A 26,890-nucleotide genomic window follows, 5' to 3' on the forward strand; every position below is an offset into this window, starting at 1 on the left:
ACAGTGTATTCACTCCCAGTAAATACTACTTCTTGCACTGTCACTATGTTGAAATGCACTGTAGTTTGAGCTTTTCCCCATCTAGTTATTATATATCTTATTTGTATCACTTATGTTACTTGTATATTATTTGTAATTCGAAACCCATTCCCCAAATATGTAACTGTATATTTTCAACCTTCTGGCTGCCAAGCTCTTTCAATAAACCGTTAATTATTATTATTATTATTATTATTATTATTATTACACACACACACACACACACACCAACAATAAACAGCTACAACCACAACACAAAATACGGTAGAAATTTTAGTTTAGTTGGGGGTAATAGTGATGTGGGTTTTCTATTAAAGAGAGATACAGTATATTACTATGTTAAGGACGGCTTAGTGTACCTTTATTACTTTGGAAATGTAAGGTGGGGTCGGAGGAGTGGGGGGGAGGGGGGGAGGGAGAGAGGGGGTTTACAGCAACACGAGCCTCTATCATGAACGCTGATAGGAAGTGTCTCACAGTCCACTTTCTTCGAGTGCATCTGTTGTCTTTCAGGTAAAGGAAGAGATAACATTGGTTCTGCTGTAAAATTAATCCCCATATAATAACATAGAGAAAGTTGGGATGACTGTATCGTGAGGTCAATTTTCCCTGGTATAATATAAGGGAAATAAATGGAAACTCTCAAGAGAATTGGTACAAACAGTCTGGGAACTTTTAGAGTGGAGGACTGTGGTCGCCAACCCTCAGATATGTGGACGGCACTCTGATTGGTTGACTTAGTTTAATTAATCATGTCGTGCTCCCCATCAGCCATTATAAACACATATAAGAGGGGTTAAGTTAACTTCGTACAGGTGTCGGGATACCTCCTCTATTAATAAAATTGGGAAGGTGGGGCGGGGAGAAGTTGGGGTGACGCGTAAATCTTGGGGACGGGTGGGGACAGGAGGTGACGGGTGGGGGACGGGTAGGTGACGGTGGGGGACGGGGAGGTAAAGTTTATAACACGTGAACGTGGATGTAGTGATAGGGTGAGGGAAGGAAGTAGTTATTATGCACAGGGTGACGCAGAAATAGTGGGATGTGGAGCGAGGGAGACAGAGGGCAATTTGCTATAGTAAAGGGTGGCGCAGAAATAGAGGGGGGGGGGTAATACAACATGAGGTGACACGGAAATAGGGGGTTAGTACTGGGAGGGAGGGGGAGTCGCGGAGTCCGTCCTGTGCGGTGTGTGGGTCACAACTAACCTTGAGGTGGCTGTGTAGTTCATTTTGGTGTTGTTCCAGGAGGCGCTGGTGCTCCTGTTGGAACTGGTGGTAGAGTAGACTCTGTTGGAGCTGTGGACGAGAGGAGAGAAGAGACACAGATAGAGAAAAGGATAGACCAAAGCGAGAGCGGCACCAGCACGCACCTATAACAACAACGCCAGGGCAAGTGTTGCTACACCGCGCACCTGCGACAACAACGCCAGTAGTCGTGGTGGTCGTTGTATAACACCACCCACACACAACACATTGTCCCAAAATATTCAAAACTCAATAACAAAACAAACTTTTATCTGACACGTCATAGTCTCCGTGGGCTAACGGAAATAAAATATAGTAAATCAGATAAAACAATAAACTATACATGGAAAAATAAAATGTCTTATTTGTCACGTACTGTACACCTTCACCCACCACACAAACCCGTCCCCACACGTCATAGTCATACGTCACAAAACAGAAATACACGATTGGCTATTATTCAAATGACGTAACAGTCAAGGCCCTGGATTGGTTAACTTTTCTATGACTGCACAGACCTAGGTGGGAGGACTGTATATTTTCCAATGACGTCACAGATCCAAGGCCAGTGATTGGATAACTTTATTATGTATTCAACATTATTAACTCGTCCTACCGTCTCTTCGAGGTACAATATAAATACTGTAACGTTAACCAGTTATAAGAGTGAGGTACAATTACCGCCGAGCAGTACACAAAATAAAACACTGAACACAGCAGTTGTTACAACACGTCCCCTTGTAAGGAATTGTCTAGGATGGTTCAACAATCTTAAGTTACATCCTTAACATCAACCCTGCCTGGACCTGACGATCAATGTGACTAATCCTAGGACACACATCCCGCTGGAGGACGGACAAACACACTGAAGAGTCAGATTCAGGTTTGTCCCACGATGGAGCTAGTTTATTGGGCACCCCATCGCATCCTGTGCATGGTGAAGCGCAAAAGCGTTTACAGCGCTCATCTGGGAAGCATGCGGAGTTCTTTTTTTTCAGAGAAAGGAGGGAACGAAAGAAATTTAGGAGGAGGTAAGAGAGGGCGGGCTGACCGCCTAGCTAAGCTAATAGTGTGTAAGGGTTGTGTCATGGGTTAGTTATTGTCTGTCGGTACAGGCACTAGACATCCTACCCTGTCCCATATATGGGTGTTTTAAGGGCCTTATTTCATATGCTGCCGACCCTACTGGCGGATGCTGGTCTAGGGAGGTTGTCTATTGCCTGGCCGTGTAGATCTGGGGTGGTAATGGACCTTTTGAGATTTGGTAACTTTTTGGGAACCATTTATGGTTGTTGTTGTCTGGTGGGAGTCTTTGAAGGAGTTCTTGCTCTGATCGTTCTATCTTTTGCCAGACTCTGCTGGCCAGGGTGTGCAGCTGCCGGTTGATGGAATTCATTCTCAGGTCTCTATGTATCTCGGCTGTGGTTCTGGTGAAGGGGTATCTTTCACCTGAGACGAATCTTAGGGCTTCATTTTGGACCACCTGTAATTTTAATAATCGAGTGGTGCTCATAGTATGAAGAGGAACTGCTGGGTAAGTTAATATCGGTATGATAAACGATGTCACCAGGCGCAGTTTTATGTTCTGAGGAAGCGCTTTAAAGCGGTATACTTTTCTCAGCTCTCTTCTTGCCTTTTCCTTCCTGCTGTGGACATGATGGGAGTAACCTGTCGTGGATATATGCAGGCCCAGGAGGGTGCCTCTGCTTTTGTATTCTATCTGGGCATTATTGGTTACTAATGGATGGGCTTTCCTTCTACATAAGGGGATCACTGTAACGCTGGTGATTTTCCTTGATGTGTTGTTATTTGAGTGATGTCATCTGCATGCATAATATCTTCGTTTCCTATTCTAGTGGGAGGCGGAGTGTCACTTGTGGGGGAGAGGACGCTGCCCTGAGGGACTCCGCTCATAAGTGGGAAGGTCTCTCCTGTGTGTTGGAATTCATGCTTGCCTTCATGACGCATGCTACGAGCGTAAATGCCTAAAGGGTCGTCGGTTTTTATCAGCAAGTAACATAAAGTGACAAAATGTTGAGTGTGCAGGGGGGAGTTCCCGGTACAATTCATCTGTTTATGGTAAAGAGTGGCAGGTCCCTAGTGCCAGGCCCCTCTCTAGGAGGAGGGATATCTGGTCAGGGAGGGACGGCTGGAGACCTGTAGGAGGAGGTCATAGGGCAAGTGATGATGTGAGAGTCGGGTTGACCACAAAGTTTACAAACAGTGCGGCCGGAAGGACACACACACTGACCTGACCCACAACTGTTGAAGTGACGACCTAACCCACCACTGTTGACGTGACGACCTGGCCCACCACTGTTGACGTGACGACCTGACCCACCACAGTTGACGTGACGCCCTGACCCACCACTGTTGACGACGCCCTGACCCACCACTGTTGACGTGACGCCTGACCCACCACTGTTGACGTGACGACCTGACCCACCACAGTGACGTGACGCCCTGACCCACGGTTGACGTGACGCCTGATTGACGATGCCCAGGACGTGACGCCTGACCCACACAGTTGACGTGACGCTGTGCAGCAGCCCACCAGCCTGACCTACACCCTGTGTGTGTGTGTGTGTGTGTGTGTGTGACAGGACTGGACGTAGTGTTTCTAGTGTGGTAGTGAACACGTTTGTAGTCCTCCCGATGTGTGTGTGTACTGTGTAGTCCCTCCCGGTGTGTGTGTACCGTGTAGTCCTCCCGGTGTGTGTGTGTGTGTTGTGTAGTCCTCCCGATGTGTGTGTGTACTGTGTAGTCCTCTCCCGGTGTGTGTACGTGTAGTCCCCGTGTGTGTGGTGTGTGCTGTGTAGTCCTCCCGTGTGTGTGTGTAGTGTGTAGTGCAGTCCCTCCCGGTGTGTGTGTGTGTGTGTAGTCCCCCCGTGTGTGTGTGTGTACTGTGTAGTCCTCCCCGTGTGTGTGTGTACTGTGTAGTCCCTCCTGGTGTGTGTGTGTGTGTGTACTGTAGTCCTCCTGTGTGTGTGTGTGTGTGCTGTGTAGTCCTCGGTGCGTGTGTGTGTGTGTGGGTCCCTCCGGTGTGTTAGTGTGTGCTGTGTGGTCCTCCCGGTGTGTGTGTGCTGTGTAGTCCTCCCGGTGTGTGTTACTGTGTAACTGTGTGTAGTAACCTCCCGGTGTGTGTGTGTGTGTACTGGTGTAGTCCCTCCGGTGTGTGTGTGTACTGTGTAGTCCCTCCCGGTGTGTGTGTGTACTGTGTAGTCGGTGTGTGTGTGTGTAGTCCTCCTGGTGTGGTAGTCCTCCCGGTGTGTGTACTGTGTAGTCCTCCCGGTGTGTGTGTGTGTGTGTAACCTCCCGGTGTGTGTGTGTGCTGTGGTCCCTCCGGTGTGTGTGTGTACTGTCCCTCCCGGTGGTGTGTGTGTGTAGAGTCCTCCCGGTGTGTGTGTGTGTGTGCTGTGTGTCCTCCCGGTGTGTGTGTGTGTGTGTGTCTCTCTCGGTGTGTGTGTGTGTGTGTGTACTGTGTAGTCCCTGTGTGTGTATACTGCGTAGTCCTCCCGGTGTGTGTGTGTGTGTACTGTGTAGTCCCTCCCGGTGTGTGTGTGTACTGTAGTCCCTCCCGGTGTGTGTGTGTGTGTAGTCCCTCCCTGGTGTTGCTGTGTGCCCTCCCGGTGTGTGTGTACAGTGTGTATCCCCTCCCGGTGTGTGTGTGTGTGTGTAGTCCCTGTGTGTCCTGTGTGTGTGTGTGTGTGTGTGTGTGTGGTGGTGTGTACTGTGTAGTCTCTCCTGGTGTGTGTGTGTACGTGTAGTCCTCCCGGTTGTGTGTGTGTGTGTACTGTGTAGTCCCTCCCGGTGTGTGTGTACCGTGTAGTCCCTCCGTTGTGTGTGTGTGTGTACTGTGTAGTTCCCCCTGTGTGTGTGTACTGTAGTCTCCCGGTGTGTGTGTGTGTGTGCTGTGTGTCCCTCCGTGTGTGTGTGTGAGTCCTCCTGGTGTGTGTGTGTGTGTAGTCCTCCCGGTTGTGTGTGTGGCTTGAAGTCCTCCGTGTGTTAGTCTGTAGTCCCCGGTGTGTGTGTGTGTGTGTGAAATCCTCCCGGTGTGTGTGTGTGTACTGTGTAGTCCCCTCCCGGTGTGTGTGTGTGTGTGTGTGTGTACCCTCCCGGTGTGTGTGTGTGTACTGTGTCCTCCCGTGTGTGTGTGTGTGTGTGTGTGTAGTCCTCCCGGTGTGTGTGTGTGTGTGTGTAGTCCGTCCCGGTGTGTGTGTGTGTGTACTGTGAGTCCCTCGGTGTGTGTGTGTGTGTGCTGTGTAGTCCCTCCTGGTGTGTGTGTGTGAGTCCCCTCCCTGGTTGTGTGTGTGCTGTGAAGTCCCTCCCTGGTGTGTGTGTACCGTGTAGTCCCCCGGTGTGTGTGTGTGTGTGCTGTGTAGTCCCTCCCGGTGTATGTGTGTGTGTGTAGTCCGTCCCGGTGTGTGTGTGTGTGTACTTGTGTAGTGTGGTGTGTGTCCCCTGGTGTGTGTGTGTGTGTGTGTGTACTGTGTAGTCCTCCCGGTGTGGTGTGTGTACTGTGTGGTCTTGTGAGTGAAGAAGCTCCTTGGGGCTAGTTAGTATTTACACCAACACGCTACACTGACATAGTAGTGGTCGTGGCACAGTACTAACATTGACATTGTGGTCGTGGTACATTACTAACATTGCAACATTGACTTTGTGGTCGTGGTACATTACAAACATTGCAACACTGACATTGTGGTCGTGGTACATTAAAACATTGTAACACTGACATTGTGGTCGTGGCATTGTACAAACATTGCAACATTGACATTGTGGTCGTGGTGCAGTACAAACATTGTAACACTGACATTGTGGTCGTGGTGCAGTACAAACATTGCAACATTGACATTGTGGTCGTGGTACAGTACAAACATTGCAACATTGACATTGTGGTCGTGGTACAGTACAAACATTGCAACATTGACATTGTGGTCGTGGTACAGTACAAACATTGCAACATTGACATTGTGGTCGTGGTGCTGTACAAACATTGCAACATTGACATTGTGGTCGTGGTACAGTACAAACATTGCAACACTGACATTGTGGTCGTGGCACAGTACAAACATTGTAACACTGACATTGTGGTCGCGGTGCTGTACAAACATTGTAACACTGACATTGTGGTCGTGGCATTGTACAAACATTGCAACATTGACATTGTGGGTCGTGGTACAGTACAAACATTGCAACATTGACATTGTGGGTCGTGGTACAGTACAAACATTGCAACATTGACATTGTGGTACAGTAAAACATTGTAACACTGACATTGTGGTCGTGGCATTGTACAAACATGACGGCGTTGACAGAGTGATCGTGGTACAATACAAACATAGCGGCGTTGATATCCTTGACCACCGAAGGGTCAAGACATACCTGGCGCTCCTCTCGGAGCAGCCAGGTCAACTGTTAAGTTGGCCCATACCAACCCCTTCCCCTGAACCCTCCTCCCCACCGGAAGGAAACAGGCGAATGTAGTACCCATATTTAAAAAGGGAGACAGAGCATCAGCGTCAAATTACCGGCCGATCAGTTTGACGTCAGTAGTGGGGAAATTTCTTGAATCAATTATAGCAGATAGCATCCGATCGCATCTAGAGAAAAGCAAATTAATCTACGACTCTCAACATGGGTTTACAAAGGGAAAATCTTGTCTAACAAATCTGCTAACGTTTTTTAGGAAAGTCTTCGAGGTAGTAGATAATGACGAAATTACGATGTTATTTACTTAGACTTTAGCAAAGCATTTGACAGAGCAACGCATCAGAGGCTTCTAAGAAAAATTAAGGCTCATGGTATCAAGGGAAAAGTTTTAAATTGGATAAAATCATGGCTCACCGATAGAACGCAGAGGGTCAGCGAAGATGGTGTTAAATCTGAGTGGGGCCGTGTAACCAGTGGGGTTCCCCAGGGGTCAGTACTAGGCCCACTCTTGTTCATAATCTACATAAACGATTTAGATACTGGGATCAGCAGTGACATAAGCAAGTTTGCGGATGACACCAAAATAGGGCGGCAAATTAATTCAGGGCAGGATGCAAATGCATTACAGGAGGATCTAAATAAACTGCAGGGGTGGTCTGAAAAATGGCAAATGAAATTCAACACCAGCAAGTGCAGCGTACTTAATATTGGAAGAACAAATACTTATAATGTATACAGCCTGAACAACATCAACCTAGAGAAGTCGACTTGTGAAAGAGACCTAGGGGTACTTGTAAGCCCGGACCTACGGCCTAGAAAACAGTGCGTTAATGTTCGAAATAAGGCAAACAGAGTATTGGGTTTTATATCTAGAAGTGTAAGTAACAAGAGTGCAGAGGTCTTATTGCAACTATATCTTGCGCTAGTTAGGCCGCACCTCGATTATGCGGTTCAGTTCTGGTGCCCCTATTATAGAATGGATATAAATTCACTAGAGTCGGTGCAGCGAAGAATGACAAAAATGATTCCGGGACTTAGAAACCTTCCATATCAGGATAGGTTAAAGAAACTTAACTTGCATTCCCTAGAAAGACGAAGAGTGCGGGGAGATATGATAGAAGTATTTAAGTGGGTGAAAGGAATCAATAAAGGGGATATAGATAAAGTTCTTATAATATCCGAGCAGGATAGGACTCGGAGCAACGGATTCAAGTTGGATAAGTTTAGGTTTAGGAGGGAGATAGGAAGAAACTGGTTCACAAATAGGGTGGTGGACGAGTGGAACAAGCTTAGCAACTTTGTAGTAAGTGCGGGAACTCTGGAAAGTTTCAAAAGGAGGCTAGATAGATTCATGGATGATAGAGAGTGGTAGTAACTCTCGACAGGAGCTGCCATGCACAGGCCAACCGGCCTATTGCAGACTCCTTATTTTCTTATATCAACATGTCCTCGCCAGAAGTTACAATTTCATTTAGGAAAGGAACGGAACCAGTGTTAAACAGAGGTGAACAGTGCTTAAGTCAGTGAGAACAACTCAACAGTAACAGTTGTACCCAAGTTAACCTTCACACAGTGAGGTCCCAGGTACCCAATGATAACGGCCCGTGAGACCCAACAACAACCAGCGATGTGTTAATCCGTCTACGATAGGAAGGCCTGGGACCAAACCTCACTCATTTAACACCATCTGTGAAGGAATTACTACACCACGTGAGGCCCCCTCATAACACCATCTGTGAGGGAATTACTACACCACGTCAGGTCCCTCATAACACCATCTGTGAGGGAATTACTACACCACGTCAGGTCCCTAATAACACCATCTGTGAGGGAATTACTACAGCACATGATGACCCTCATAACACCATCTGTGAGGTAATTACACCACGTGAGGTCCCCATAACACCATCTGTGAGGGAATTACTACACCACGTGGTCCCTCATAACACCATCTGCGAGGGAATTACTAAACCACGTCAGGTCCCTCATAACACCATCTGAGGGAACCACTACATCACGTGAGGTCCCTCATAACACCATCTGAGAGGGAGTTACTACACTACATGTCTGCTGTTCAACACCTCAGCTTACATGATCTACGTGTGTAAACATTAATCTGTATGCTCACTGTATGTTCCTTCACCTTTCTCTAATGAAGGCTTTTGTTAAACCACCAATGTATGTAATAAGACATTTATGTCCAATGTATATTTTCAGCCTTCGGGCTGCAGAACTTTTTCAATAAACCGTTAATTATTATTATTATTATAGTGGTCGTGGTACAATACAAACATGAAGGAGCTGAACTTATATATGTCATTTATCAACAACACGCCCTCAATAACAACCATCATCACTACTAGCAACAACACCACAGCCACTAACAACGGCACTACTAGCAATCATCATCACAACAAGCAACAATACCACAACCACCATCACTACCAACATCATCTCTACTACCACTACTACTAGCAACAACACCACAACCACCACTACCTACCACAACCACCACTACCTACCACAACCACCACCACCACTACCTACCACCACCAACACCACCACTGATTACCACAACCACCACCACTCACCACAACCACCACCACCACTACCTACCACCACCACCACTACTACTCACCACAACCACCACTACCTACCACAAATCCACCACCACCACCACTACCTACCACCACCACCACTACTCACCACAACCACCACTCACCTACCACCACCACCACGCCCACCACCACCACTACCACCACAATCCACCACTCACTCACCAACCACCACCACCACCACCCACCACCACCACCACTACCTACCCACTCCACCACCACTCACTCACCACACAACCACCACCCACCACCCACCACCACCCACCACCACCACCACTCCACCACCCCACCACCACCACCACCACTACCTACCTCACCACCACCACCACCACCACCACCACCACCACTACTCACTACCACTCACCACCTCACCACCACCACCACCACCACCTACCACCACCACTACCTACTACCACCACCACCACTACCTACTACCACCACCACCACTACCTACTACCACCACCACCACTACCTACCACCATCACATCGCCTGGCGGTCATCTCACACCCATGAACACTACGCCAGGCTAACGTTTGCTCGCCCGATTAACAATAACAAATAAATTATAATAAAATAAAAACAAAAACTAAATTAATGAATAAAATTGTCATAGAAATAAAAAAAATAAAAATCTATTCAATAAATAAATACTAATAATTACTACAATAAATAAATCAGTCATCGTCAATAAATAAAATGACTAATTATTAACAAAAACACTGAAGAAATTGAGTAAAACAACAAACAAAGAATTACGACCCCTGAAAAAAATAACAAAAACAGTAAAAACGATAATGAAACTTTAAAGAAAAATACAAAAACAATGACACGTGACAAACACAACTGCTATTTTTGTTAGCTTTTACGCCGATGGAGCTTTTTTTAATTATTTCTTTTATTTAGTTTTATTTTATAATTTTTTTTTGTTTTTCCTCAAATTTATTATTATTATTTAAACATTTACTCAATTATCGTCCCATGAACAAAAATAAATTATAAAAAATGATTCAATAAAGTTTAAATGTTATAAAGGGAAAAACACAATGAACATGAAGACTAACATAGTAAACATTTTATAACACAATATTATCAGTATTTTATATCTAACTTAAAATATAAAAGAAAATCATTAATGTGTATTATAGCACAAAATAATACTGGTATATATTCTAGCACAAAAAATATAAAAAAAATTAGTCTACAAGAAAATTCTACAAAATCACACAAAAACAAACGCACTGACGACAAACAACAACAACTGGGTCTGTTGAGCACAAACTGCGATAAAAGCAACATTTAAAAGCTTACTGTCCCGTGTGTGGTCCGGCCCTCAGCCCCACCACACATGATTCTCCCTTTATTTACTCGCCCTTTGTCATGGCTGTCTACCTTGACTGGTAACATGGCATCACCCTAAAGAACCGCACTGATAGACCGCTTCATGTAACATCACTGAGAAGACACGTGTTGATTGGCTATATCAAATGACGTAACTAGTAAGAAAAGCTCTGATTGGCTGCTTTACGGTAAGTCATTGTCAAGATGATTCCTGACAGGCTAAAAATCATGTGACGTAATAACCAGAAAAGCTCTCATTGGCCAATTCATGTGACGTCATTGGCGAGAACGACCTAATAGGTTGATTACACGATGTCGTTGAAGAAAAAACACTTGAGGTGAAAGGTTCATGTCCACGAAAGTCGAGATGGTAACACATACATACATACATACATACACACACACACACACACGCGGTAGGTCACTTTAAGGTTACTAATCACCTGCAGAGGTTCCCGCCCAAGACCACTGGCAGGTTAATTAGTTGAATAAGACAGGTGAGTTATATCACAGTAAGTTCAGATATAACAGAACACAACCTGACGTGTTGCTCTTAACTAACATACCATAACCTAACTAAGATAATATAACCAATATATTTATCACTTTACGTAAGTTTACATAACTTGGCGTAACGTAACTTAACCGAACCAGACTTATATACAGTATAACATCACCTAACTTAACACAACTTTACGTAATTAACTTGGCGTAACGTAACCTAACCTAAGATACGTTGATGGAACTTAAATGAAAAAATTACCACATTTAACACAACCTAAAATAACCGATACTAACTTGACGCAACCTAACCTAACGACCATTCGCATAGCCGTAGATAAAGCTAGTTAGAACTCATTAGAGATTGAGTTAAGTATAATCCAATCAGGAGAACTACCTTAGAGAGAGAGAGAGAGAGAGAGAGAGAGAGAGAAACACTGTACTACACCTTACTGTCACATGCGACCTTCAGTGAACTTTCCTCAGTAATGAATTAATAAACAATGCATTAACTTTTTACTATAAATGAAAAGACAATAAAGGTTTATTGTGTGTGTGTGTGAACAATACTGAGAGTAATCGTTCAACAACAATAAATAATCTTAGCTTCTCACTAACTACAACACACTCGCCTACAATTATCACAATGAGCTTCAACCATGACTATTAAACAGCTTGAAACAAGAAGGCAGGGCTACGGTAACTATTTTGCTGGTCAACCAATCAGGAGCAGCGTTGGGTGGGGCCATGAGACAAGCTAGCCACTCACAAAAGACGAAGGGCGTGGCCAGGGGCAGCGGTGAGACAAGCTAGCCACTCACGAGATAGGAGAGGCGTGGCCAGGAGCAGCAGTGAGACAAGCTAGCCACTCACGAGATAGGAGAGGCGTGGCCAGGAGCAGCAGTGAGACAAGCTAGCCACTCACGAGATAGGAGAGGCGTGGCCAGGAGTAACAACACACACAACACAAACTCTGGTAGCGAGTATAACGTCAACAAGAGAGACATTTTTACAGGTAAAGAGGGATGGTTTCTCGTCTCCAGAACAACCATCACCTGACCGTCCTACTCCTCGAGCGTCACAGTCTGGTTATAATATATTAGTTGCAGGATAATATTTCGCTGGTCCACACCTTCAATCACACACACATTATGGAAGGTGTGTGTGTGTGGGGGGGTCATCAAGCCACAAGAGGATAAAGGTTCTGGCAATATGAGTTTCATTGTGGTGGGATGTCGGTTAAGCACATTACCTAACCTAACCTAACCTGGCCAGCACCACAAGTCTACCCATTGCACCACTACAGTACACAGCCTCCTCCCATATGCTGTTGTCATGTACTGTATTTATGTAGTAACTTCAGATAAACTATATTGCTATTTGTTCCATTTACAGAGTTAACAACCTGGAGCACGGACGAACGTATGTATGGTCGCACGGACGAACGTATGTATGGTCGCATGGACGGACGTATGTATGTATGGTCGCACGGACGGACGTATGTATGGTCGCACGGACGGACGTATGTATGGTCGCACGGACGGACGTATGTATGGTCGCACGGACGGACGTATGTATGGTCGCATGGACGGACGTATGTATGGTCGCACGGACGGATGTATGTATGTATGTATGGTCGCATGGACGGACGTATGTATGGTCGCATGACGGACGTATGTATGTATGGTCGCATGGACGGACGTATGTTTGGTCGCACGGACGGACGTATGTATGTGTATGGTCGCATGGACGGACGTATGTTTGGTCGCATGGACGGACGTATGTTTGGTCGCACGGACGGACGTATGTATGTATGGTCGCATGGACGGACGTATGTTTGGTCGCACAGACGGACGTATGTATGGGTCGCACGGACGGACGTATGTATGGTCGCATGGACGGAGGTATGTTTGGTCTCATGGACGGGTATGTTTTCGATGCGCACAGACGTGATGTATGGTCGCACGGACGGACGTATGTATGGTCGCATGGACGGAGGTATGTTTGGTCTCATGGACGGAGGTATGTTTGGTCGCACAGACGGACGTATGTATGGTCGCACGGACGGACGTATGTATGGTCGCATGGACGGAGGTATGTTTGGTCGCACAGACGGACGTATGTATGTATGGTCGCACGGACGGACGTATGTTTGGTCGCATGGACGGAGGTATGTTTGGTCGCACGGACGGACGTATGTATGGTCGCAATAAGTGTTTTTAATACAGTTGGCTAAACTTTCATCAAATAGGAACAAATAGCTATATAATCTTTAACGTCATTCTCTAAGGTGTTGGATGTCCAGATACACTTTATCACTCCTGTGTGTGCGTAGAGTATAGTGGTGAACAAGGGAGGTTATACAACACGGTCAAACATGTGAGTAAGGCGGGCGGGCAGCAAGCCTCTAACAGCATAACAATATTAGGTGCAGGGTTAAGTAAACACAGATGACACAGTCTGTGGTGGTGGCCCCGAGGGTCAGTGTTGGAGGCCCAGGGTCATCTCACCTGGGAGCAACAACTTCCAACACTTGGGTGCCTACCTTGATGTGCTGTTGCAGCTGTTTCTCGTGCTGTTCCGCCAGCTGCTGCTGTTGTTGCTGGTACTGGTGCAGGAGCAGCTGTTGCTGGATCTGCTGCTCCTGTTTGAGCTGTTCAGAAGACCAAGAACACAGCATCAAGTCATTGAATATTGAAAACTGTTACAACCTTCCTTCATACAATGACATAAGCGGTAATACACTATGTGTTTACACTCAGCAGTGAGCTAACTCCTATGTACCGCCAAGGCAATAGATTACAATAAGCGACTAACATTTACTCCAATATATAATACGTTAACACCATCTTAACTATCTGTGCAAGTACAAGTTTACTGATTCATATTGAGTTGGAGAAAATAATAGAAATATCAGAACAGGGTCAGATTTAGCTCCAAGTACACCCCCCAATATTAAGTTGACAGACAGCTCAAGATGCAGTTAACATACAAAAAGGGACAATTGAATTATCAAGTGTTTGTACACAGGGAATTTTTAATGGGCTTAACCTATCGTTTGGAAGATAATCTGAAGCTCTACTAAACCAACTATACAGTAAGTATCGTGACAAACAAATAAGGCACAGCAGTAGCCTACACTATGCTGATAACAACACTACTGTAGCAACTGCAAATTATAATGTAAAATGTAAATAATTTAAATACAATTTTAACTTTTAGTCTGAAGGAGCAGGAGCTACCTAAAGGAGGAGGATTAATCTCAAGGAGGAGCATCTACTGTACCCGGAGGAGGACAGACATGAAGGAGGACCTACCTGAAGGAGGATTTATCTCAAGTAGGACCGACCTCGAGGAGGATGTACCTGAAGAAGGAGGATCTACCTGAAGGAAGAGGATCTATCTCAAGGAGGATCATCTACCTGGAGGAGGACCTACCTGAAGGAGCAGCAGCTACCTGAAGGAGGATGATCTACCTGAAGGAGGACCTACCTGAAGGAGAAGGACCTACCTGAAGGAGGAAGATCTACCTGGAGGAGGACCTACCTGAAGGAGCAGGAGCTACCTGAAGGAGAAGGACCTACCTGAAGGAGGAAGATCTACCTAAAGGAGGAAGATCTACCTGAAGGAGGAAGATCTACCTGAAGGACGAAGATCTACCTGAAGGAGGAGTACCTACCTGAAGGAGGAAGATCTACCTGAAGGAGGAGTACCTACGAAGGAGGATCTACCTGAAGGAGGAAATTACCTGAAGAATCTTCCAGAAGGAAGATCTACCTGAAGGAGGAGGATCTACCTGAAGGGGGAGTACCTACCTGAAGGAGGAAGATCTACCTGAAGGAGGAAGAATTACCTGAAGGAGAAGAACCTTCCAGAAGGAAGATCTACCTGAAGGGGGAGGACCTACCTGAAGGGGGAGGACCTACCTGAAGGAGAAGGACCTACCTGGAGGATCTACCTGGAGGAGGAAGACCTGCGTGAAGGAGGAAGATCTGCCTGAAGGAGGACCTTCCCGAAGGAGAAGGATCTACCCGAAGGAGGAAGATCTACCTGGAGGAGGAAGATCTACCTGGAGGAGGAAAATCTACCTGAAGGAGCAGGACCTACCTGATGGAAGAGCTACCTAAAAGAGGACTTACCTGAAATGGGGACCTACCTGAAGGAGGACCTACCTGAAGGAGGAGGACCTACACAAAGGAGGACCTAGCAAATGATGAAGGACCTACCTGAAAGAGGCCTACCTGAAGGAGGCGTTGCTGGAAGGATGGGTCTGGGATGACGGCCTCATTAGCCATATCGGTGGAGGAGAGGTCGTTGGCAGAGGTCAGGTGCGGTGACCCTATGTGAGGTGACCCTATGTGTGGTGACCCCAACGGCGGGCTGCTCACCTCTGTAATGGTCACCACAGACACACCTGTTAGTCATCACCAAGTAGGGGAATGTTACACCTGTCCAAACATCTAAAACACTTTCAAACATCTGTCCAAAGAAGAATGTAACACTTGTCCTAAGATGTCCACAGGAAGAATGTTACACGTGTCCTAAAATGTCTACAGTAAGAATGTTACACGTGTCCTAAAATGAAGACAGTAAGAATGTTACACGTGTCCTAAGATGTCTACAGGATGAATGTAACACTTGTCCTAAGATGTCTACAATAAGAATGTTACACGTGTCCTAAGATGTCTACAGTAAGAATGTTACACGTGTCCTAAAATGTCTACAGTAAGAATGTAACACTTGTCCTAAGATGTCCACAGGAAGAATGTAACACGTGTCCTAAGATGAAGACAGTAAGGATGTTACACGTGTCCTAGATGTCTACAGTAAGAATGTTACACGTGTCCTAAGATGTCTACAGTAAGAATGTAACACGTGTCCTAAGATGTCTACAGTAAGAATGTTACACGTGTCCTAAGATGTCTACAGTAAGAATGTTACACGTGTCCTAGATGTCTACAGTAAGAATGTAACACGTGTCCTAAGATGAAGACAGTAAGGATGTTACACGTGTCCTAGATGTCTACAGTAAGAATGTTACACGTGTCCTAAGATGTCTACAGTAAGAATGTTACACGTGTCCTAGATGTCTACAGTAAGAATGTAACACGTGTCCTAGATGTCTACAGTAAGGATGTTACACGTGTCCTTAAGATCTGTAACCCTGCATTATCACACCGGGAGTGACTGTACTGTACACCTCGTGGCGTCACTAAAATACATCTGATGCACATTAACGTGAGTAAGAATTAAGGAGAAAGCAAGAGAGAGAGAAGGAGGAAGAGAGACGAAGAGAGGAAGGGAGGAGGGAGGAAGGGAGAATGGCTGGAGGGAGGAAGAAACCAAGGGAGAGGGAGATATAGAGGGTGATTAATAAGATCTCGTGGATGAGTTAAATATAGATTCATATTCCCAGACCCTTGGTGTCACGAGGGTGTTGGTGACGCAGGTCTTGTGTGTGACTACAAAGAAAATAACCACACACACACACACTACACCCAACTGTATAGTATATATATAATGTGCACACAAACTTGAAGCATGTATACGGACTCTAATACGTACACAGGATTGTGAAATGTACACACACTTGTAAACTATAAACACACTTGCAACACACACACACACATATACTTATAGCAATATGGATGATGATAATAAACCAACAATAGTAATAATGATGATGATGATTATGACAATGATAAAGTAACAACAACAATAATATTAATTATAATAAACATAATAATAATATATAAACACTAATAATAAACTTGTTCTCTGTAAACCACAAGTGTTCTGGGAAAACTTCAACTATAGTGAGTCTCTCTCTCTCTCTCTCTCTCTCTCTCTCTCTCTCTCTCTCTCTCTCTCCTCCTCTCTCTCCTCCCCCCCTCCTCTCCTCCCTCTCCTCCCTCTCACTCAATCTCTCACCCTCTCCCTCAATCTCTCTCTCTCTCCCTCTCCCCTCCTCCTCTCCCTCTCTCCTCCTCTCCCTCCCTCTCTCCCCTCTCCTCTCCCTCCTCTCTCTCTCCCTCTCCCTCCCTCTCTCCTCAATCTCTCCCTCTCCTCTCTCCCTCTCCTTTCTTGACCAGGGTGGCACCATAGCCTACGTTGATTTCCATCACGTGTGAGGACGAGGTTTAAAAAAGAAAGAACAACAATTAGTGTGGGTGTACAGGTGAGACACAGGTAACAAGTTAATGGTGGGTGTACAGGAAACAACAGTAACAAGTTAATGAGTGGTGTACAGGTGAGACACAGGTAACAAGTTAATGAGTGGGTGTACAGGTGAGACACAGGTAACAAGTTAATGAGTGAGTGTACAGGTGAACAGGTAACAAGTTAATGAGTGGGTGTACAGGTGAGACACAGGTAACAAGTTAATGAGTGAGTGTACAGGTGAGACAGAGTAACAAGTTAATGAGTGGGTGTACAGGTGAGACACAGGTAACAAGTTAATGAGTGGGTGTATGAGACACAGGTAACAAGTTAATAGAGACACAGGAAAAGTTAATGAGTGGGTGTACAGGTGAGACACAGGTAACGTTAATGAGTGGGTGTACAGGTGAGACACAGGTAACAAGTTAATGAGTGAGTGTACAGGTGAGACACAGGTAACAAGTTAATGAGCGAGTGTACAGGTGAAACACAGGTAACAAGTTAATGAGTGAGTGTACAGGTGAGACACAGGTAACAAGTTAATGAGTGAGTGTACAGGTGAGACACAGGTAACAAGTTAATGAGCGAGTGTACAGGTGAGACACAGGTAACAAGTTAATGGTGAGTGTACAGGTGAGACACAGGTAACAAGTTAATAGGTGGGTGTAGGTGAGACACAGGTAACAAGTTAATGAGCATGTAGTGAAACCAGTAGATTAACTCAAGATTCTAATTACAATTAAACTACAACAATAATAATAATAATCTAAGTAACAAAAACAACAATAATATAATAATAATAAAAATAATAATAATAATAATAATACCAGTGCCATCACCAGAGAGAGATCTTACATCACCCCCTTTGTCTTCTTTTAAAATAAACAATTAAGCGGTAAATCCCTCCTCCTCGACCCCTCTCCCCGGCCTCTTCCCCCCCTTCGTCTTCCCTGGTGTAGATCCTCCTCCAACTAATGTACGTACGGTCTGCTAACAACATCAGACGAACAACATAAATATACAGATCCTCTAACTACCCCCTCCCTTACAGGAATAACATTAACGACCATAACAGGGAGGGGAGAAGGAAGGATGGAAGGGAAGGAAGGAAGGAGGAAGGGCGTATGGGGAGAGGCTCTTGGTGTGAGAAGAAGGGGGTGAGAAGGAGGAGGAGGTGGGGGAAGGGGGTGGGGGGTGAGGGAAGAGGACGATAGGGAGAGGGAATATGTGAGGAAGACAGAGAGAAAGAGGAGGAGGAGGAGAAAGAAAGGGGAGAGATGCAGAATGATCTTCACTGTCGACAAGCTCGATACACGAGGGGGGTCAAGTGGGCAGAGAGAGGACCAGATAAGAGACCAGGTAGGAGACCAGGTAGGAGACTAGAGTAGGAGACCAGGAAGGAAACTAGTAGGAGACCAGGTAGGAGACTAGATGGAGACCTAGGTAGGGAAACTAGGTAGGAGACCAGGTAGGAGACTAGATAGGAGACCAGATAGGAAACTAGATGAGAGACTGGTAGGAGACCAGGTGGAAACTAGATAAGAGACTAGGTAGGAGACCAGGTGGGAAACTGAATAAGAGACCAGATGAGGAGACTAGGTGGAGACCAGGTAGGGAACCAGATAAGAGACCAGGTAGGGAAACTAGGTAGGAGACCAGATAAGAGACCAGGTAGGGACAGGTAGGAAACTAGATAGACCAGGTAAGAGACTAAGTAGGAGACCAGGTAGGAGACTAGATTGGACTAGCAGACCATAATGTTCAGACAGACAGACAGACAGACACAGAGGCAGGCAGGCAGGCAGAGGCAGACAGACAGACAGAGAGAGACACAGAGGCAGACACAGAGGCAGACAGACAGACAGACAGACACAGAGGCAGACAGACAGACAGACACAGAGGCAGACAGACAGACAGACACAGAGGCAGACAGACAGACAGCAGACAGACAGAGGACAGACAGACACAGAGGCAGACAGACAGACACAGAGGCAGACAGACAGACAGACACAGGGCAGACAGACAGACAGACACAGGGCAGACAGACAGACACAGAGGCAGACAGACAGACAGACACGGAGGCAGGCAGACAGACAGAGGCAGACAGACAGACAGAGCAGACAGACAGACAGACAGAGATTTATAATTATACTACCGTTTGCATGTATAAAAAGCTGAAAGACAGACACAAACAGACAGTAGGAAGGTACTACTTGTATGGCCGGGTCAGTACCACGTGTAAGGGGGGGGAATAACACGTCTTGATATATGGGGTGATAGTGAAGAGCCTGGGGGTGGAGGAGCTGGGAGGGTGGAAGAGGGTGGACAGGGGTAAAGGGGAGAGTGGAAGGGGTAAGGGGGTGTGAGGGGGGAGAGGGGGTGGAAGGGAGGAGGGGTGGAGGGGAGGGTTGAAGGAAAGGAGAGGGGTTGGGGGGGTGTGTGTGGGGGTGGTGTTATAGGGTGTGGGAAGGCCCTCAAGATGGAAGGGTGACACGACAATTTACTACCTGTCTCCTGACCTATTTATACCATCATCATCAACGACTGCCTTCCCCCCCCTCCATACACTGTAACTCACCATAACTGTACATGCCCCCCACACACTGTAACCTAAGTACAACGTAACCTCTACCTTATACACATTGTTTAATAAGCGACTCGATACCACATTATAGTGTAAATAACTACCGAGTGTTTGCGTGGAGTTACAGATAATTTGGTGGACAACTGCAGAGCTTTAACAGGAGTCCAGTGCACGTGTGGGGACCCGGATGACGGACAGACGAAGATATGAAATTTATAGACAAACTGGACTAAGACTTAAATTATCTAACAGGACTAAGACTTAAATTATCTAACAGGACTAAGACTTAAATTATCAAACAGGACTAAGACTTAAATTATCAAACAGGACTAAGACTTAAATTATCAAACAGGACTAAGACTTAAATTATCAAACAGGACTAAGACTTAAATTATCAAACAGGACTAAGACTTAAATTATCAAACAGGACTAAGACTTAAATTATCAAACAGGACTAAGACTTAAATTATCTAAATTGTAAAGACAAACATAACTTACAATAAACACTATTGACGCTAAAGGGAGCCGGGGGAGGTTATACCTTGACCAATTTACAGAATTACCTGACAATTTATGCAATTACCATGTCGTGTACGGCAGGTAACATTACTGGCCCAACTATTTTATTTTATAATTAGAACTGGCAGGGTATTTATGGGGACACACACACACTCACACACACAGAGACGCACACACACACAGATGCACGCACGCACACGCACACACAGCAGCAAGGGGTGATTGAGGTTACAGTGTCACAGGTGTTGTACCCCCTCCCTCCCTCCCTCCCTCCTTCCCTCCTCCATCACTGCTTTCCCTCCTCCTTTCGTCTCTCCACCACCACCACCGTTACAACAGCTACCACACCCCCTCCTCCTCCCTCCTTACAATCACCACAAGAACCACAAAGAAACAGATGGAGAATGAAACTCACCACCACTACCATCTACACCTACCACTACCACTATTACCACCTACCACCACCACTACCACCTACCACCACCACTACTACCACCACCTATAACCTACCACTACTACCACCACTTACCACTATCACCTACCACCACTACACCTACCACTACTACCACCACCTATAACCTACCACTACTACCACCAACTACCACTATCACCACCAACTACCGCTATCACCATCACCTACCACTACTACCTCCACCTACCACTATTACCACCACAACAACCATCAAAAAGAGCCGCAGTTTGTCATATAGTTCACAACATCAATGGGTTATATTGGAATGTCATGGGTTAGTGGCGGTATGTTTCCCCGCCTCCCCTCTCTCTGTATACATCATTATCGTGAGCCACAGACCGAGTAGTGACATCCTCCTCTCTCGCATTTGTTGCTAGGCTCACACATACACTTTATCTTCTTACAAGTTATTAATTCCTTCAATTCGGGATCAACTAATTAGTCAACCAATACACCTGTACCGTAATTTACACAAACATCTTTACAGTTTAATAATATCTTAACTGATCCCGAGTTATATTATCGGTTAATGCGTAAAGTTATACTGCTCAAAAGGTCAATATGAGGCTGACAGTGTTACCAATTAGATGTTTTCTTGCAATGTTACCAATTATATGATGTTTTCTTGCAGTGTTACCAATTATATGATGTTTTCTTGCAGTGTTACCAATTATATGATGTTTTCTTGCAGTGTTACCAATTACATGATGTTTACTTGTAGTGTTACCAATTAAAAGCCGTTCTCTTGCAGTGTTACCACATCAATGCATTACACTAGAGCGAGTACGGTAAACTCTCCCCCACTGTACTTTACCGACCTCAGAACTATTACACACACACACACACACACGCGACCATTTCCGCTCACTGTTACCACCATAACGAGAAATCCCTCACTCCCACAGTTGCCAGGTAAGGCAGCACCCCGTTATTACACAAACACACCGTAATTGCCTATAATAACAAGTTTACGTCACAGCATAATGACAGCGTTGACAAGTGCGGATAAGTTGACGTTTATATATATATATACAGTAAATGACAACCATTAACACACACACACATATATATATAATATATAACCTTCGGATATTCTAATCGTTGACAGTTCTTCAAATATTATATAAAACCACACATTTCACAGCTCATTGAAACGTTAATATCCGATAAAACAGCTGATATAAGAACATAAGAATGGAGGAAAAAGCAGCGGGCCTATTGGCCCAAACTGGGCAGTCCCATTTACACCCAACCCCAATAGCTCATATCCACCCAACCTATGTTTGAAGCTATCCAGCGTATTCAGTTAATGATGATATTTGATAACTTGTTCTCATATCCACTACTCTGTTACCAAACCAATGTTTACCTATTTCGCGCCAATCTAAATTTGTCTAATTTAAAACCATTGTTACGAGTTCGCTTTTGGTTGGATAGTTTGAGTACCTTTGTAATGTCCCTTTGTTTAGCCCTGACTTCCATTTATACACCTCTATCAGGCCCCCCTCACTCTACGTCTCTCGAGGGAGTGCAAATTAAGATGCTTTAACCTGTCTCTGTACTCAATGTTCCTAATGCCCGGATTAGTCTTGTCATTCTCCTTTGAATTCTTTCTAGGGATTCTATATCCATTCTGTAGTACGGTGACCAGAACTGAACTGCGTAATCCAAGTGAGTGCTCACAAGCGCAAGATATAGTCTTAGGATGACACATATTACAATAGTTGGTCTCCGTTAAAACCGTTGATATCCATGACTGGTAGTTCAAGCTTAATGACCCTGGTAGTTCAAGCTTACTAAAACAGCTCATAAAACAAACATGTGTCAGGTATGGTGGTAGTCCACACACACACGTAACATCACCACCCCCGCCAAACTCCATTATTACCTGGCTGAGGGTATCGAACTCTGGGTCTCAGGTATTACATAACTACAGTCTACACCGCTCTGCCTCCCCAAACAACACTGGTCCTCCTGCCCCCCCCCACTTCCTCCCTCCTACCTCTCCTCACCGTTCTCTCACTACTGCATGTATGTGAACGATAAGTTTTGGTTACTCTCTCTACCAGCCAGCGTCACCAGTAGTGTAGCATTCCCTCTGTCCGCCACCATGATAGCACAAAGGTTTACTACAGCGTGCGTGTCACCCCTCCTCCCACACCACTACACCCACCTCCACGCTACGCCACCTTCACGCTACACCCACCTACACACTGCACCACCTACACACTACACACACCTACACCCACATATATGTACACTGCACCCCTTACACACTCCCCTATATACACACACACTACACCTTACTTCTACACACCCACACACACACACACACATATCTTTATTCCCACTCTTACTAATGCGTCCCCACTATAACAACTTCATTATAACACACTTCATTATAACACTTCACTATAACACACTTCACTATAACACACTCACTATAACAACTTCACTATAACACACTTCACTATAACACACTTCACTATAACACACTACACTATAACACACTTCACTATAACGCACTTACTATACCATATTTCTAAAACAACTTCACTATAACACACTTCACTATAACAACTTCACTATAACAAACTTCACTATAACAACTTCACTATAACAACTACACTATAACACACTTCACTAACACTTTACTATAACGCACTTTACTATACCACACTTCTATAACACACTTCACTATAACACACTTCACTATAACGCACTTTACTATAACACACTTCACTATAACAACTTCTCTATAACAACTTCACTGAGGGTGGGGATTTTGATGACGTCATGGCTTTAGGTATCCATATTTATTTATTTATATATTTGTTCAATTTGCTTTGACGGATCACGGTTGTTACAAAGGAAGATGAACATGACGAGAACACACACACACACACACACACTAAAGCTCATAATTATACCAGAGGTTCAAAAAGTCTTGTGTGACGACCAACACTCACACGGATTACTACGATAAATCTTCACTACAGAGGTAAACACTACACTGAGCTCGTCAACTTGGACTACAACACAAAGATAAACTCCTCAAATATCATCTACCTTAACTGGTAGGTTAGGACCAAAGACAGTTAAGAAGACAAGTAATTCCGAGAAAAGTAATTTATTTCAGGTGACTAAAGTGCTCCTGATACGTCCGTAAATCTAACAGTTACCAATAAGGCGAATTATTAACTTTAACGTCACAGAGGCCACGCCCCTAAATGTAAAGAATAACCAATTAGGTGAGTTACTGACCGTAGTGACGGGTGAGGTACAGGAAGGATGGTGAGTCGAGGAGGAAGCACTGGCGGAGGCGCAGGGGGAGGTGTTATCGTTGTGGTGATCTTATGTTATCGTTCAAGATTACGCTTATCACAACCACCATCATTAATATAATACCGCTACTGTGTGTGGTGGTGGGGAGGGAGAGAAGGGGAGGGAGGAAGGGGGAGCGAGGGAAGGGGGAGACGGAAGGAGGGAAACGAAATCGAAAAATAAGGAAATGGTGAAAGAGACGAAATATAAAACAAAGAGGAGAGAGAGAGAGATAAGAAACCCCCACACTTTACAAGCAAAACCCGCTAAAACCATTATACAAACAGCCTGGATCCAGCACCACTACCGCACCTCACCACAAGGCCCAGTATTGCCAACCCTTCAGCCACACAGCCCCATTCTTACGTAACTATACAAATAATGGCTGATATGGGGAGGTTAAGGGGGAGGAGGTGAAGGGAGATGGGGAGATTGGTGTGTTAACATAATTCACCCTCAAACAAACAAACATAACGTCAAATATAATTCACAAACAATACAATTCATCCAAACAATTACAGTATCAATAAAGTCCTCGGAGTAGCGACCAACACACACACACACACACACACGTTACCCACAGTTGGACAGTTCTAGAAGCAATAAAAAATACTTTATTCTGAGCTGTGTTGTTCATATTAATATTATTTAAGAGAGAAGGGTGACTGTTAATTGGTAGTTAGTAGTTGGAAACATCCCTCACGTGCAAGAAACATCCACCAGTAAGTCCCCAAGATAAGGGTTAGTGGTCGCTGTAGACGATCACCTTCACAGTTTGCAATATCAAGTTTGTTTTCAATTTTGAGTAATAAAATGTCTAAAAAATTAAAATAATATTAATCTTTATTTGGTGATTTAGCGTCGCCTTTTAAATGTTTAACAACCGTCAAGTTAACCCCGAAAACAAAGGTTTACTCAGCAGTCATCAGAACTCTCCGTCACACAATAAGGTGGTGAGACGTGACCCTGTAGGTGGGAGGTGAGAGGCTCCACTACAGCAAGGGACAGCACGTACACCCTGACCACTACACCTACACCCTGACCACTACACCACACGTACACCCTGACCACTACACCACACCTACACCCTGACCACTACACCACACCGACCACTACACCACACACCCCTGACCACTACACCACACGTACACCCTGACCACTACACCACACCTACACCCTGACCACTACACCACACCTACACCCTGGCCCTCTAGCTGGAAGATTGTAAATCATAGGAAAAGATCAAGATAATGTAAACTATAATGTCTGTCTGTCTGTCTGTCTGTCACGGGTGTCAGTATATCTCGTTGACCAGTTAAGGGGTCCGCCAACACTTGAGGCGGCCAAACACTGTACTGGATCATAACAACACCAACATTTGCCTTTAGGACCCTCGCCATGTGGTACAATATGACATTAACATTAACACACACACATATTAATAAGAGATATAAACAAACCCTACATAGACTGCCACCTGGCGGAGGAAGTATGAATCACACCGGTAAGCAGAGAGAAATATAACCAACCAATTAGAACGTGATACGACGAACACTGCGCCAGATATGAAGATTTAATTCGTCTTTGTTTACGTTTGGTTCCCCCTTGTGGCCAATCCGTGAACTAGAATCAGAGAGGAACTGGTAGAGGAGAAACCAAAGTATCTTGACGTGTTGTGTGAAGACTTGATGAAGGACAGTGACCGAGGAGTGTGGAATAAAAGACTAACAACATGTGTCAAGAAAGAGAAATAAAACTCACTTTTATCCCTCCAACATGACCTGACACCTACACACACAATCTTTCAGTTTCATCTAAATAAACTCAAGAAACACAATCTAGGGTAAAGGTCACCAGCTTCCTCCGCCTTCACTGACCTACACAATCTCATAACATCTAAATATCCCCAGACGCGTGATGTAGGTAGGCTGGTAGAGGCCAGGTAACAGCTTGATAGATGCCACACATCCTGGTGAGATTATGACGAAGCATCACTTGACGGCGAGGCGCTACGTGTCTTGGTGGTGGGGAGTCTACTGGGGCCTGCAGCTGAGGTCACGGTGTAGGAGGGACCTTGTACGACCGACCTGGGTGAGGGGAACGAGGAGGGACCTGGGTGAGGTGAACGGGGAGGGACCTGGGTGAGGGGAACGAGGAGGGACCTGGGTAGGGGAACGGGGAGGACCTGGGTGAGGGGAACGAGAGGGACCTGGGTGAGGGAACGAGGAGGGACCTGGGGAGGGGAACGAGGAGGGACCTGGGTGAGAACGGGAGGGACCTGGGTGAGGTGAAAGGGGAGGGACCTGGGTGAGGGGAACGTAGTGTGGTGGAGAGAGTTCTGTAGAGGAGACGTAGGGGGGCGCTGAAGGTGGAGGGAGCTGCAGACTTCATCAGACATGGAGCTGAGGTGTTGGTACAAGAGACGCGGGCGATAGTGGCGCGTCCTCCTGAGGGTGACACATTGTTCCCGTGAAACATGAAAGAAAACGGCTCTTACGGCTTAGGAAAAAAACATTGTTGACGGTGGTAGAAACACCACAAAACGTCCTCACACTGCTTATAACATGTTTTTCTTGACCAGACAATCAGTAAGGATGATGTGCTCCTCACCACAAGAGCTACCTGACTGACCGCTCACCACACGTGTCAGGTTTGGCC

The 26,890-nt window shown here is 45.4% G+C and overlaps 1 protein-coding gene across 1 annotated transcript in view; it reads right to left on the reverse strand.

Moving 5' to 3' along the window:
- The window catches only part of LOC121854859 (histone deacetylase 4-like), a gene marked incomplete at its 3' end in the record, with an annotated part of 99,979 nt that overhangs the window by 18,414 nt on the left and 54,675 nt on the right, over positions 1-26,890 (reverse strand). Inside the window, exons 3-6 of the mRNA XM_042349663.1 lie at positions 17,254-17,312; positions 15,401-15,564; positions 13,720-13,827; positions 1,248-1,337 (exon numbers count right to left, since the gene is read on the reverse strand). Coding sequence (XP_042205597.1) covers positions 1,248-1,337; positions 13,720-13,827; positions 15,401-15,564; positions 17,254-17,312 — 421 coding nt within the window. The remainder of the gene's footprint in view (positions 1-1,247; positions 1,338-13,719; positions 13,828-15,400; positions 15,565-17,253; positions 17,313-26,890) is intronic.

This window comes from Homarus americanus, unplaced genomic scaffold (assembly GCF_018991925.1).
Source record: "Homarus americanus isolate GMGI-L3 unplaced genomic scaffold, GMGI_Hamer_2.0 scaffold46625, whole genome shotgun sequence".
NCBI classification, from domain to species: domain Eukaryota; kingdom Metazoa; phylum Arthropoda; class Malacostraca; order Decapoda; family Nephropidae; genus Homarus; species Homarus americanus.